Below are 14,930 nucleotides of genomic sequence, written 5' to 3'. Positions count from 1 at the left end.
AACGTGGCACATAAAATATTATGGCAGAAGTTTGATAAAGTATCGAATCTTTATGTAAGACATTATGCATCGTGTCGCATACGCTTCGGGTATAGGATCGATGGCAAATGCTATAATATTTGACCATTCTAAAATTTTCCAAATGTCTAGTGCATTTAGAGGGAAAAGGACAAGAATCGGTTTTGACTAAGATAATTAGACAACTATCAAAGGACAATCCAAAGTTCACCGAGGATTGGTCGCTTGTGAGTAGTTGGAAGAATTATATTGGATGGACCATATTGACATTATTACGAATAGATAAGATTCTATTGAGAATGAGTTGTCATATGGTAAGTATGGAAAGGTTTCCATATTGGGAATTGGATATTGAGAATCAATGTCTAGATTAGAAATTTTATGCAAAATGATGTTCAAAGGAATGTACTTTGAGTGAGAGACATCACATTTATGGAATTGTCTTGTAACAATCTCCGATAGAGGACTTTGTAATTTCATTGGCAATAGTCATTGTGACTTTAGTGCAGTGACATTACAAAAGGATCATTGCATAAAATGTTAGAATCTAACATATTCCATAAGTGGCAAGAATTTGATATTCTTTCACTTATGAAAATGGATTAGGAGTTGTGAAATGAGTATGATTGGAAATGTGTTCATTTGATCTATTTCACAAAGTAAGAACCGTAGGTAAACATTGTGTGCATGCTAAGAGCATGGGACAAGTGTTGTAATTCAAGTAAGAAGTTGATTACCCGAAACAACAAATAATGAGTAATCGATATGGTGATAAATAAAAGGTGTTTTATTTATACTCAAAGGTTTGAGGCCATATGGGATTAGTATTATTCTTGTGTTTCACTTTGCATGTTTCGACTTCCTGAATAATTTAATTGGTTGAGAACAGTCAAATTATTCAAACGGGCCACAATCGTTCATATGTTGGAAGTAGATATGAATGAAGACTGTCATGAATTGGTGTGTGGATTGTCTAAAGAGAGTTAGACATAAGCAAATGTTTGCTGCAACGTTCATGAGTGCTTATGAATATGATTTGAGCATTGGATTAAACCCACGCTCACTTGGATCACTTCATGGATTGTTATCATAAGTGATTAATGAGACGATAACATCTTCTATTCTTGAAACCGAGATGTGTGAGTTGTATCTTGCGAGTCGGTTACACATTGATAATATGTAAACGCACCAGTAACTTGGTGTTATAAAACATATTGTTGTGTGTGATTTGGTGAGTAAGTGCAAGCGAGCATTGAGTCAAAGTTTATTTGTTCCTTTTATTCAAAGTAGGATAAAAGCGATATCTGTGGGCCCCTCGATGATTTAGTGATGGCACCTAAGTGCTTGACCAAGCCGGGACTAAATTGGTGTGTTTAATTGTAGTCTGTTGTTAGTCGTCATAAATATGAATTCGGGAAACAACACATAGACAGAGAGAATGATTTAGATCCATGTATCAGTCTATACGATATCTAGAATGAAGGAATATATGATCCCTTATCTAAAGGACACGCGTATCTGATTAGATCAGAGTTGACAGCAGCTTTAGAAAGCTACGATTGCAGATCAGGATCTGAAGTCATACACATAATAGTTATTAGACTTATCCAAGTGGGAGACTGTTGGATTAGTATCTAAGTCCATAACTATTTTGGTATGTACTTGACCCGATGGTGCATGATCCTTTTGGGTTGCCTTCACCAAAGCAACTTGATAGGATGAATTATGGAGAGAGAGGATTAAATATGATTTATTAATATATTATGAGAATAATATATTAAAGGAGAAATCATATTGTTTAATTAATATTAGTCAAGAATTAATAAGAATTAAGTTTGTGACTAAAAGAGATTAATTAAACTTAAGGGACTAGAACTGTCAATTGTATGATAGTTGAATATTGAGCTAATGGACTCCATATTAAAGGGGTGGACGAATTCTATGGGGAAACCCATTAGAAATCGTCCAAAGGCCTTTAAGGAGGGAGCCCATGGGTTGCTTAGGGCTTAAACATCCAAATTAGGGTTTTCTTGTTAGATAACCCTAATAGCCTCACTATTTAAGGAACCCTTATGCCCCAAAAACGTGGTGAACTAATTGGTTAGGGTTTCCACACGTTTTGGGCAGCCTCCTTCTCTTCTCTTCTTCATCCTCTTGCTCTTGGTGTTTGTGAACCATTAGAGGAGTGACATTTGTGACTCTAAGCTTTCTAAAGTCAATACAAGGAGGATTTAAGATTGTTATTGCTATATAACAATCAAGGTATGATCTAAACCCTAATTTATATGTTATACTGTTTATCATATGCTAGATCTAGGGTTTATAGTCTTGGATGAATTGCATGTACAATAGAGAAACCTAGATCCAAACATTAGGGTTTGTATGAGCACATATGATGTTCTTATGGCTAAAACCCATCAATGTTTATATGTATGCCAAAATTTGGTCCGATGCCGGGCGGGGCCCGATGTAACGGGCAAGGCCTAATGTATGTTATTGTGTGATTATGTGTATAGTATGTAGTAGTTGGGGAGACTCACTAAGCTTCGTGTTTACAGTTTTTAGTTTTTGTTTTAGGTACTTCTGATAGCAAGGGAAAAAGCTTGGGATGATTGCAGTGCATATACCATTTGTTCAGCCTGGGATGTTTATACACTGATATATTTGACAGATGTTATGATATTTTTGAGATACACGATTTATGATTTTTATATGATTAATGATATTAATGGTTTTATTAATGATTTAAAATGAAATTTAGACTATATTTTGGGATGTTTCAAGGGGTTAATTACCTTTAAGTATTCCCCAATACCTTATAAAGACGTTCAACCCATGGGCCTGGGAGCCAGACGTCTTCAATATAACTTTCGTGTTTTTTCAGATTTTTGCTATTAATTCCTTCAAGTTTCGGTCTTCACTCCTTCCTTTCCTGGGATTTTAAAACCACCAATCAAGATACGAGAAAAGCATAATCGAGACTCACGTGTTACAAAAGTTAAAAGTTTTTATGATGTTATCCCTTAAAAAAAAAATTATAGTAGACTTTTTTAAGAATTAGATAAACATATTTGGGTTTATTTGTTTTTGAGTAAAATACGGATTTCAAGTTTCCAACAAGGGCTGAACGGTAATTTAAGCTTCAGCAGGCATAAACGCAGCTAGGGTTTTTCTTCCACCCCACAAACGTTTTATCTCACTCTTTCAGTCTCCACAACACAAATCGGAAAACCATGGTAGGCTTCGAAATCGGCGACGTACCCTTCAACCCCGATGGCTGGGGTCCAATGGAATCCACCGACTCCTCCGTCCCCATCCTCCCCAACCACTCCGTCAACGTCCCCTTTGCCCCGTTTTCTCGCTCAGACAAACTCGGCCGTATCGCCGACTGGACTCGATCCAATTACAATAACCCTAACAGACAGAACAATCGCAACAATAATCCGGCCGACTCCGCCTTCGACTTCACTGCTGACGATTCGTTCGGCGGTGGCCTCAACGCCGACGATGACTCTACTTTCCGCCTCGTTGATGGCAAACCCCCACCACGCCCGAAATTTGGTCCAAAGTGGCGTTTCCAGAACAACCGTAACCAGCTCCCTCAGCGCCGTGACGAGGAGGTGGAAGCACGTAAGCGTGAAGCAGAAAAACAACGTGCTCGCCGTGACCGTTTGTACCATGCGAATCGGTCTGGAGGTAATAACCCTAGACGTGAGGCGGCGGTGTTCAAATCATCAGTTGACATCCAACCGGAATGGAACATGCTCGATCAGATCCCTTTCTCGACGTTCACAAAACTATCCTATAACGTCCCTGAACCCGAAGATCTACTTGTTTGCGGTTCAGTAGAGTCGTATGACAAAACCTACGACAGAACAACACCGAAGAACGAGCGCCGATTGGAGCGATTCAAGAACAGGAACTTCTTCAAAGTCACAACCACCGATGACCCCATCATTCGCAGACTTGCGAATGAGGATAAAGCGACGGTGTTTGCTACCGATTCCATTCTCTCAACGCTAATGTGTGCACCTAGGTCAGTTTATTCATGGGATATAGTAGTTCAGCGTGTTGGCAACAAGTTATTCTTCGATAAACGAGATGGGTCACAGCTAGATTTGCTATCAGTTAACGAAACTTCTCAGGAACCTCTACCCGAGGCTAAAGATGACATCAATTCTGCTCATTCTTTATCTGTTGAAGCTGCCTACATCAACCAGAACTTTTCACAACAAGTTTTGGTGAGAGATGGGAATAAGTTAACCTTCGAGGAGCCAAACCCATTTGCAAGTGAAGGAGAAGAAGTTGCATCTGTTGGGTACAGGTATAGAAGATGGAAGCTTGATAACGACACCAATTTGGTGGTTCGTTGTGAGGTTCAGAGCTATATCGATGTCAACAACCAGAAATCTTTCTTGACATTAAATGCTTTGAATGAATTCGATCCCAAATATTCTGGTGTTGACTGGAGGAGGAAGTTAGATACTCAAAGGGGTGCAGTTTTAGCTACTGAATTGAAGAATAATGCTAATAAGATAGCGAAATGGACTGCTCAAGCCATTCTTGCTAGTGCTGACATGATGAAATTGGGGTATGTGACTAGGGTTCATCCTCGTGATCATTTCAATCATGTCATATTAGCAGTTGTTGGGTATAAACCGAAGGAGTTTGCTGGGCAGATTAATTTGAACACTTCAAACATGTGGGGTATTGTGAAGTCTATTGTTGATTTGTGTATGAAGTTGGGTGAAGGAAAGTATGTTTTGGTTAAGGATCCACAGAAGCCTCAAGTCAGAATTTATGAGGTTCCTGCAGATGCTTTTGAGAATGATTATGTTGAAGAGCCTTTGCCTGAAGATGAACAGGTTCAGCCTCCTGTTGAAAATGGTGATTCTGTGGTTGAAAATGGAGTTGGAGATGAAGTTGAAAGCAAGGAGGTTAAAGCTGAAGCTTAGAAAGTTGAAGTCTGAAGGTATAATTTTTTTTAAGATTTGTGTTTTGCTTGAATTAGTTGCTTTCTATGGGGTTAAATTGCTTATTTTTGAAACATTTGTTGCATAAATTGGTAAAATGATCAAACTTTAAAAAAATACTCTTGAATAGCTGATGAAATTGGTCATATAAACAGTGGAAAAACCTTTAAATAGCTCATTTTTATCATCTCTGTTGAGAATGAAATAAAAGAGATGATTATGATCTATTGTTTATGAATTTATCCAGTTTATGCTACTTACATGAATTTATGCAACAATGTTTCACTTGTTCTTTGAATTTTGCTTTTATTTTTTTAATCTTATTTTGCATATGATATTGTCTTACTGTTGAAATATATAATATTTTATTTTGCTTTTTAGGTAACCCAACAAACATACAAGCCATCATCTATTATGAGCTGGGAACTCCATTTTTAGGGTAATTGTGATTTCTTCAAATGAAAAAAGTTGACTTAATGTGTTTTCTTTGTTATGAATCTTTTGTCTTTCTGGGATTCTGCCCAAGTTTTTGTTATGAGGACCTAAAGTTTGTCGTATTTATGCTTTTCATATGTAATGGGATTTTGGAATTTATTATTAGATATGCATTTTCCATTACAATAATCATATGTTTTTTTTAATGTTTGGAATTAGAGAATTAGAAACTTTGGACATGTCCCCTTTGTGTGGCAATTTGTATAGTGCAAGAACGTATCGATCATGTTCATGTGCAAATATCTGCTCTCCTTGTGGCTATGAATAAGTAAAATGATAGTAAAAACTAAGTGCACTACTTGATGGAATAAATATCGAGACCATTTTTTTTGAAGCTACAAAGCTATATTTATAGTTTATGTCAAATTGACAAACGGTTTTCTCCATCACAAAGCTATATTTACAGTTTATTTCTCGTTATAAAGTACAATGGAATAAAAAGATTGTTTTTGATTCTACAAAGTTATATTTATAGTTTATTTCTTTTGAAGCTACAAAGCTATATTTATAGTTTATTTCTGTAGAAAAGTCTATCACTGATAAAAGATTGCACAGTAGTTTAAAAAAATAGGGTTATCGACATAAAAGCCCCTACACAAAATGTTTAGTTTTGTCCCATGTCCATTTTTTGGTGCATTAATACGCTAACAAACTAAAAAATTGGTTCACTTTTACTAACCACTTTTTACCTCTTACAGCCGGTTACATTCCCCACCCACCGTTCCTTTCTTCCCAGACCTCCTATCTCCGATCTTATTCGTTCTCTTCCCCATACCTCATCCTTCTTTCTTTGACTGGTTGTTCATCACCATCTCATTCACCTCTTACTCTCTAAAACGTGAATCCGAGCAAACCTTGAACCCCTTCTACTGTTCATTGTCTTTTCGTGCTATTGCTTATCAATTATCATACATGCCTGAAATCAATAACCCAATACCATAAGCCACTGCAGAAACACCTTAACACCACCATTAACCTCCATTACAGCCATTGTTCACCAACCTCCTCAAACATTCAATAATCGACATTTCAACTACCATTGTCTTCTCCCTGCCCTATTCATGCACGCACCTATTCATGCACGTAGAGACTTACAATCATCACCATAGCCCCTTCATATTGAATCGAAGAGGGCATGGTGCGATCTGAATCAGAAAGAGAAGGGGAGGAGGGTGCGATTGGAATCCATTGTTGTTACATGCACGAGGGAGAAAGAAATACGAACACAAATCAGAGTTCTTCCGATGGTGGCTACTAGGGTTTCTTCTGTTGCAGGCATGTAGGGGTTCATCTGATAGGGGATGCTAGGGTTTTGTCCGAGGGGATGGTGGTGAAGGCAGAGACATTGGAGATGATTGCCATCAGAGGTCGTGAATGTAGGCAACTATGGTTACACAAGAAAATAAAGCTATGATTTTTAGGTGATTGTAATGGTGAAGCGTAGAGGGTGTTGAAGACTACGTCGAAGATTGGATGGGATGTTGCCGGAGACAAGCCTGAAGGTGGTGGTGGTGATGACGCCTGACGTTGGTGGTGGTAAGAAGCCACCATGTTTTTGTTAAGGAGGTGACCAAGTGAGTAGGTGACCGACTACTTGGTCTTAACCTGATAAAAAGCCGTAAGTGGCAAAATTTACCTAAATGTTAGGCATTAATAAACAAATATTTGGACCTAAGATATAACCAACTATTTTATGTAAAATTGAGGGTTTTTATAATTATAACCCTAGTTTTTATAACAGAGGCTCTAACTTTCAAGAAAAATACAACTATTTTTAAATTTATTAAATTTTAATTGGCCATTTTATGTCATAAGTAAATCAATTTTCAATATATATATATATATATATATATATATATATATATATATATATATATATATATATATATATATATATATATATGTTCATGTGAGATGACATAATTTTGTGAGACCGTGAGACGCAGTCCTAGCCATTCATTTAGTAGATAAAACAAAAACATTTTTAAAATGCAAAATAATTGAAATTTTTCGAATTTTTTTTCCAATATTATTTTCGAAATATATATTTTCCAAAAAAATAAAAAAAGTTAAAAAAATACATTTTTTTACATATTCTAGTAATATTCTATTAGAATATTTCACGTATTTTTCAAAAAAAAAAAACGGGATTTTTTATTTTTTATTATTTTTAGTTAATTCAAGTTCGAAAATAATATTAAAAAAAGAATTTTTGGATTTTTCCATTTATTTTGCATTTTAAAATTATTTTTTAGAATATGTACAGTGTAATATTCTATTAGAATATTTCACGTATTTTAAAAAAAAAACGAGATTTTTTTAAAATTTTTTTTAGTTAATTCAAGTTCCGAAAATAATATTTAAAAAAAAAAATTTTGGATTTTTCCATTTGTTTTGCATTTTAAAATTATTTTTAGATTTGGTCTCAAGGTCTCATAAAATTAGAATGGTTTCAAATGAACCTAAACCTATATATATATATATATATATATATATATATATATATATATATATATATATATATATATATATATATATATATATATATATATATATATATATATATATATATATATATATATATATATATATATATATATATACAGACACACACACACATACACACACACATAGAGAGGACACCTTAAAAAATTGAAAAAATAAAATAAAATCAAGCATAGTACTATATCAGAGACAAAAAAAAAATTTGAAAAAAAATCTTTGGATCATTAAAATTGTAGCATGGATCATTTTTATGATCCATGATTCAATTTTTACGATCCAAATTTTTTTTTTCCAATTTTTTTCTCTCCAATATAGTACTATGTTTGATTTATGATTTGTATTTCTTTTTATCTTTTTTTAATTTTTTAAAGGTGTCTTCACGAGTCTTCACAGAAAAAAGAGTCCTCACCGGAACCGGACCCTACATATATATGTATGTATGTATGTATGTATGTGTGTGTGTGTGTGTGTGTGTATATATATATATATATATATATATATATATATATATATATATATATATATATATACATGGGGTTAGTGAATATGTGGCTGTCATGTATGTAAAATTACGTATAGAACCAATCAAAACTACATAGTTTTAGTTAAAATTTGATTTAAAACATTCTTTAATTTGATTCGTATTATAATTTTCTTAAATTATGTAAAATATCTTTAATGATAACATTGTTAATTTGGTTATTTTTCAATAAAAAAAAGTCATATTTGTTGTCACCAGTTGCTAAGGAATTTTCATTGTGTCAATCTGGTTTATATACGTTTTTCTTTCATTTTAACATCAATCAAATGTGGATATTTATAATTTCATATACATTAAATGCTAATACTTTTTGAGCACCAAGATTAATTAGGATGAAAGTCTAGAAAACGATTAAGATATAACCACAAAGTTAAACTAAGAGTGCTAACCGGAAGGTAATTTCTTTTAAGATATAAATTGAGGAAATGAAAGAGAATTCATAAAGAATAGAAAAAAATACAAAACATATCATATTTAAATTTTGAAATTTGTATCTAAACGACATAGTTTAATGTCAAAATGAAGTAATATTATAAGTTCTGTACCTAAGCTTACATACATGACAACCATATATATATATATATATATATATATATATATATATATATATATATATATATATATATATATATATATCGGAAATCTGTAGAAAAGCCCCAAAATTTTGGGTCAATTTATGATCTAGTCCTAAATTGAATTTTATTAATGAAAAGGACGGGAAACCGGCTATTGTAATCACTTGGACCATCTTTTACCTTTTCAGCAGGTAACCTATTGAGGTGACATGTCAAATGGATTAATAAGCTGAAATAGCAGTTGACGTGACATTTATACCTTTTTTTTTATAATTTTAAATGCTTTTATTATTTTTATTAACTTACTAAAAAATCGTTGAATAATATATGTGGGCCCCAACATCCATATCCCTCACCCTATAAGCACCTCACTGTCACCCTCGTCCCTTACACATATTACCGGAAACCACAGGTACACCATAATTATTTGACCGGGACCTATTGGGCTGATGCCACACTCCTGTCGGAAAACACTAAACGACCATGAAAAGAGATCGACAATCTTTTGCACCGCCATACTCGTCGATAAGATTGCCATTCACCACCCACCATATATTTGGAGTCCTAAGGAACTATGATTTGAAGACCCAATCTCGCTAGAAACAAAAAATTGCTCATCTCTTTCAGAAAACCTACACAAATAAAATTCACCAGACACTTAAATTTTGATGCATGTTTGATTTTGCATCAACAAACAACCCAAGATTTAATTTTTGTACAACTATTTACAAATAAAAAAACACGGAAAACTTTGATTCTGAACCTTAGAGCTTGAAATCTGATTTTGTTTCAGAACATTGTCTTGTTGGGTGTGTAATCGTTGGAAATACAGAGGGGTAGAGATGTCCAACATGGTTGGAGAAGTGGGACAACGGATGGAGAAAAAGGGTTATTGATGATGTAGTTCCTGGAGGGATTTAATGGGATTGGCTCGATGAGGGTAATATTGGCGGTGAAGGAGGTAATAAGGAAGAATAGAAGGATGAGTGGGACCCACATTTAATAAAGCAATTCAACTAATACATTATATATAAATCGTGAATGAATAAATGTATAAAAGGATTGTGGTCCAATTGGTTAAAAGCTTAGTTTTAGAGAGGGAGGTTATGAGTTCGATTCCCTCTCACATATTTTCCCCCAAAAATCTGATTTTTTTAATTTTAAAGAAAGGCCATGCCACATCACCCTAGCAGTCCATTTAGCGCACACCTCAGTAGGTAACCTGCATAAAAGGTAAAAGAAGGCTAAAGTAATTATAATAGCCGATTTTCTGTTATTTTTCATTAATGAAATTTAATTCAGGGCAAGATCATAAATTGACCCAAAACTTTGGGAATTTTTCGTAGATTTACCTATATATATATATATATATATATATATATATATATATATATATATATATATATATATATATATATATATATAGAGAGAGAGAGAGAGAGAGAGAGAGAGAGAAAGAAAAGATCAAATGAGAACCCCTAAAGATTAAGAACCGTAGGAACCACTTATTTTGGTCTATTCTTTCAAACTTATTTTGCAAGAAAACTTTCCCAAACCCTCTCAAACTCTCACAATAACAAAAAACCCAACACCAGTTCAGTCACCTACCTCAGCCATATGTCGCCGTTATCTACCACCTTTCGTTGCCAGAATGTCGAGTAGCCATGGTTTTCACTTTAGATCCATCGTCCACTGCCATTGATCTCAGATTTGGAGTGAAAAGTGCTATCACAGAAGGCCACCTCCGACAAAGCATTACTTCTTCTGATTTATTCAGATCAGATCTGGTCGAATCTTCACCGGAAACCTTCAGATCTGTCATCAACGACTACCTCCACTATATCCTTCGTCACCCTCCGCCTCCACTCCGTCAGGTCTACAACTGCAACCAACTTGTTTTCTCTCTAATCTCCATAGAACCACCAGATCTGCATCAGATCTCACTAGATCTGATGTGTCTTTTAATTTTCAGATCTGACTAACCACCACCGATGAACCATCCTTTCTTTCTCATACGATCGGCGCACCAGATCTCAAGATTAGCTGTAACAATCGGTTTCAGATTTGCCTTATTAATTAGGGTTACGACCCAATCATCAGCTGCCATGGGGATTAGAGCTTTTGGAAAGGAAGGATTTAGCCCATTTCGGATGTATTTGCCATGGTTCAGATGATCCAGGTATTCGATTGTGTCTTCAGGAGCCAAGGGTATAACTTTAAATTGATATCTCGGTCTCTTATGTGTTTTGGGTTTTATTCGGAAGGTTTTAAGGCTCGGGTGTGTTGCTAGGAATGTAGGGATTTCCGCCACCTTTTTGTGGATATAAGGTTCGTTGGAAACAGACTTAGCCACAACCTCTTCATGGATAATCTCTCTGATATGGTCCTCGGTCACTGTCGGCCTATCCTGACCTCCCGCCTTAAATTGCCTCGTCAGCACCATACTGAAAATAAACCATGAATACATCAGACCAAACACTTATCATACCAGGGAAACAACTCCCATCAAAGCCTTAGGGGTTGTGACTTCCATGATTCGCATATGGGTCCTGTGCTTTTAGTAGTACGAGCCCATATTACCTTCCACACATACCCGTATTTGTCTTAGAGGATCATCATAACAACCATGACAATACGTTGCACACTACCATACTTATGCGCTCCATCGTCACTTCCTAGAGGAACACTAAACATCACGCAATTGGCTGACTAACCCCACACAACTCACCGTATAACTAACTGCCACACGACCCTACATTGGTGCCAAATAACTATCGCATGAATACAATCACATGGCGCACAACTTAACAATATTAGACTAAAAGATTCAATCCTACAACGGTTGGACTCAGACGAAAGTTGCACAACAGGTGTAACACCCCGTTCTTCGAGTGTTCAATTATAAGTCCCTGAGATTTAAGAGGAAGGGTAATTCTGGTCCCTTTCGAGAAATGAGCTTCATCCGAGAAGGTTTCGGACGGGTTTATGTGTTAGTGGTATTGGGCTTCTCGTTACCCTCGCATGAATGTGAAGTTATTTGGGAGCGGGTTTAGATTAGAGGAGTTGAGATGTTTTGAAGTTGAACGTTGTTCATAGCCCTTTTGTGTAATGAGAAGGAGATGGTCCCATGCATGAATGGCATGCATGCATGATTCTGATTTTGAGAGGTGGCTGGGTACGCCCAGCGTAAGCTGGACGTACGCCCAGCGTAATGGGTCGAATGGTTTCGGGTAGCCGGGTGAGTACGCCCAGCGTACCAAGGAGGTACGCCCAACGTACTCTCAGAAACCCCAAACCCTATTTTTAGGGTCATCCGCTATATAAGGAACATGTGGTTCACCCCTCAGCCTCCTTACACTCATCTTCAACCTCAGAGAAACCCTAATCTCGTATTCCCTCCATATTTGAGTGTGTTTGACCTTGAGAATCTTGTATTGGCAAAAGAAGGGCTTGAAGGAGAAAAGGGGAGTTGTCAAAGAAGAAGAAGAACGCGTGGAACTTGTGGATCTAAAGAAATACCACCCTTTGGAGCTGGTTTAAGGTATAAAGCTTCTTGCTTGACCCTCATATTGCATAGATCTATGTATTTTGAAGCTTTGTTATCATTCTTGTCCCAAAAGTCTTCATCTTGTTGCATAGTCCGATTTGGTCAAGTGTATCTGTCCTTTCAGACCTTTGGAGAGGTCTTGAGTGATAAAAATGAGGTCCCAAGGGCGGTAGCTATTCCATGTATGAGTTATGTGGGTCTTAATGGATTAAGACCTTGGGTTAAGAGCTTAAGGACGTCCCCAGTGATAAAGCCTGAGACTTTATGATTTCTAATCATATTTGGCACATGGATCTGTAGTTTGGGCTTAAGAGCTTAAGCCATTAAGCTGTAAGAAGGACTTAATAGTTTTGGCAGTTACGCCCTGTGTAACGGTGTAGTACGCCCCGCGTAACGGGCCGGTACCCCGATTGTCCTTTGCGAGTCAATGCAGTACGCCCCGCGTATCAAGGAGAGTACGCCCCGCGTACTCCTCCTGTGGACTTCCTTTTTGGGCCTTTGTGTTGGGCCATTTGTGGGTTGTGGTGTTTGGGCCAAGTCTGGAAATTATGAATAGAGTATTTTGGGTCCAATTAATACTATGAATATTGGATCTAGGCTCATTTGTTGAGGTGGGCCCAATTTGGTAAATTGGGCCAATGTGGGATTTTGTATGAGATTGGGACTTTGGTCTTGGTCCGATAAGTGAAAGTATGATTGACCCTATGTTTATTTTGTGATGATGGTTAGTTCGGGATTTGCGGTGAGTTGGTGATTCGAGAGTCTGCTTCTTCGGTTCAGAGTGTCGGCAATCGCGAGCTGAGTTATCCTCACTATATCAACGGGGTCTACGGCACCAAGGCCGACCCTTTATCGGATGGAAATCCGAGTAGTGTTTGTTGTTATGATATTGCGGAATATGGGCCGGAAGGCATTACGTTATGGGCCGGAAGGCATTATATGTTGTGGGCCGGAAGGCATTACATGTTGTGGGCCGGAAGGCATTGCGATGTGGACCGGAAGGTCATGGCCTGGAAAGGCGTATGTGTGTAATTAGTATGTTGACTGATTCGTAGGGTGATGTTATGCTAGTGACCGGTTAGTCCGGTATCTTGGTTAGGGTAATGATATGTTATGTGATCTGTTGATCGATTCGCTGACTGTGATCTGTTGAATGATTATATGTTATGTGCACAGTTGCTTGGTCTGGGGTTTGACCCGATATGTAAGGCTGTTCTATGCTCTATTATGTTATGTATGTTGTTATGTTATGGGCCGGAAGGCGATGTGTTATGGGCCAGAAGGCGATATGTTTTGGACCGGAAGGTCGTGGCCTGGAAGGGCGTATTTGTGGTTGGTATTTTTGGGGGTATCTCACTAAGCTTTCGGGCTTACAGTTGTGGTTTTATGTTTCAGGTTCTCAGGAGTCTGTGGCAAGGCAAATGCGTGATCGTACTGTTCCCCGCGTTGGTGTTTTATGATTTGAACCTGGGAAAAATACTCTGTTAAATAATGTATTGAAAACCTTTTTGTAACAACGTTATTAAAATGAGTGGTTTTTGAAAAGTTTTAATTGTTTTGAAATTTTGGTCGTTACAACAGGACCAAATCCCTTAATCTAAGATCATTTAACCCATGTAGCATGTGACTTAGCGTACTCACTAAATAGTCAGTTCACACACGAAAGAGTCATAAAACAATTAATCAAGCATTCTATAAGAGATAAGGCATTATATATAAGGCAATTCTATCATATAGTTCCTGAAGATCCCTATCCTATTACTAGCATGTTGTTCTAACATATCATAACATAATCTCAAATAATTGTGTGGTAATTTAGGGTCTACTTACTGGCTCTGGCTTATCATACACATCGCATGCTCCTTGATTATTTTGAAAACCATTTGAAAATTGTTTTAAAAATCTTTTTCCTTACTTTGAGATTTGATTCACACGAGTGTTCTGATGGGTTTTAGTCATAAGAACATCCTATGTGCTCATACAAACCCTAATGCTTGGATCTAGGTTTCTCTATTGTACATGCAAGTTATCCAAGACTATAAACCCTAATTCTAGCATACAAGTAATCATATTAACATAAGAATGGTTTTAAGATATCACCTTGATTGTTATGTAGCAATAACAATCACAATTCCTCCTTGTAATGACTTTAGAAAGCTTAGAGTCACAAATGTCACTCCTCTAATGGTTCACAAACACCAAGAGCAAGAGGATGAAGAGAAGAGAGGATGGAGGCTGCCCAAAACGTGTACTAACCCTAGAAGAGAAGTTCCCCA

The 14,930-nt window shown here is 36.5% G+C and overlaps 1 protein-coding gene across 1 annotated transcript; it reads left to right on the top strand.

The window, feature by feature from the left end:
* The first annotated feature begins 3,173 nt into the window (after positions 1 to 3,173).
* LOC145049525 (eukaryotic translation initiation factor 3 subunit D-like) lies at positions 3,174 to 5,615 on the top strand. The gene is made up of 2 exons (XM_078997916.1): positions 3,174 to 4,990; positions 5,373 to 5,615. Exon 1 carries the CDS (start codon positions 3,252 to 3,254, stop codon positions 4,971 to 4,973), a length of 1,722 nt encoding a protein of 573 aa, XP_078854042.1. The 5' UTR covers positions 3,174 to 3,251; the 3' UTR covers positions 4,974 to 4,990; positions 5,373 to 5,615.
* Positions 5,616 to 14,930: the final 9,315 nt, after the last annotated feature.

The sequence above is a fragment of the Lactuca serriola genome, chromosome 1 (genome assembly GCF_051521515.1).
Source record: "Lactuca serriola cultivar US96UC23 chromosome 1, Lser_US96UC23_V15, whole genome shotgun sequence".
NCBI lineage: Eukaryota > Viridiplantae > Streptophyta > Magnoliopsida > Asterales > Asteraceae > Lactuca > Lactuca serriola.
Note: the sequence above shows the minus strand (reverse complement) of the source record. Positions and strands in the feature narration are given on the sequence as shown.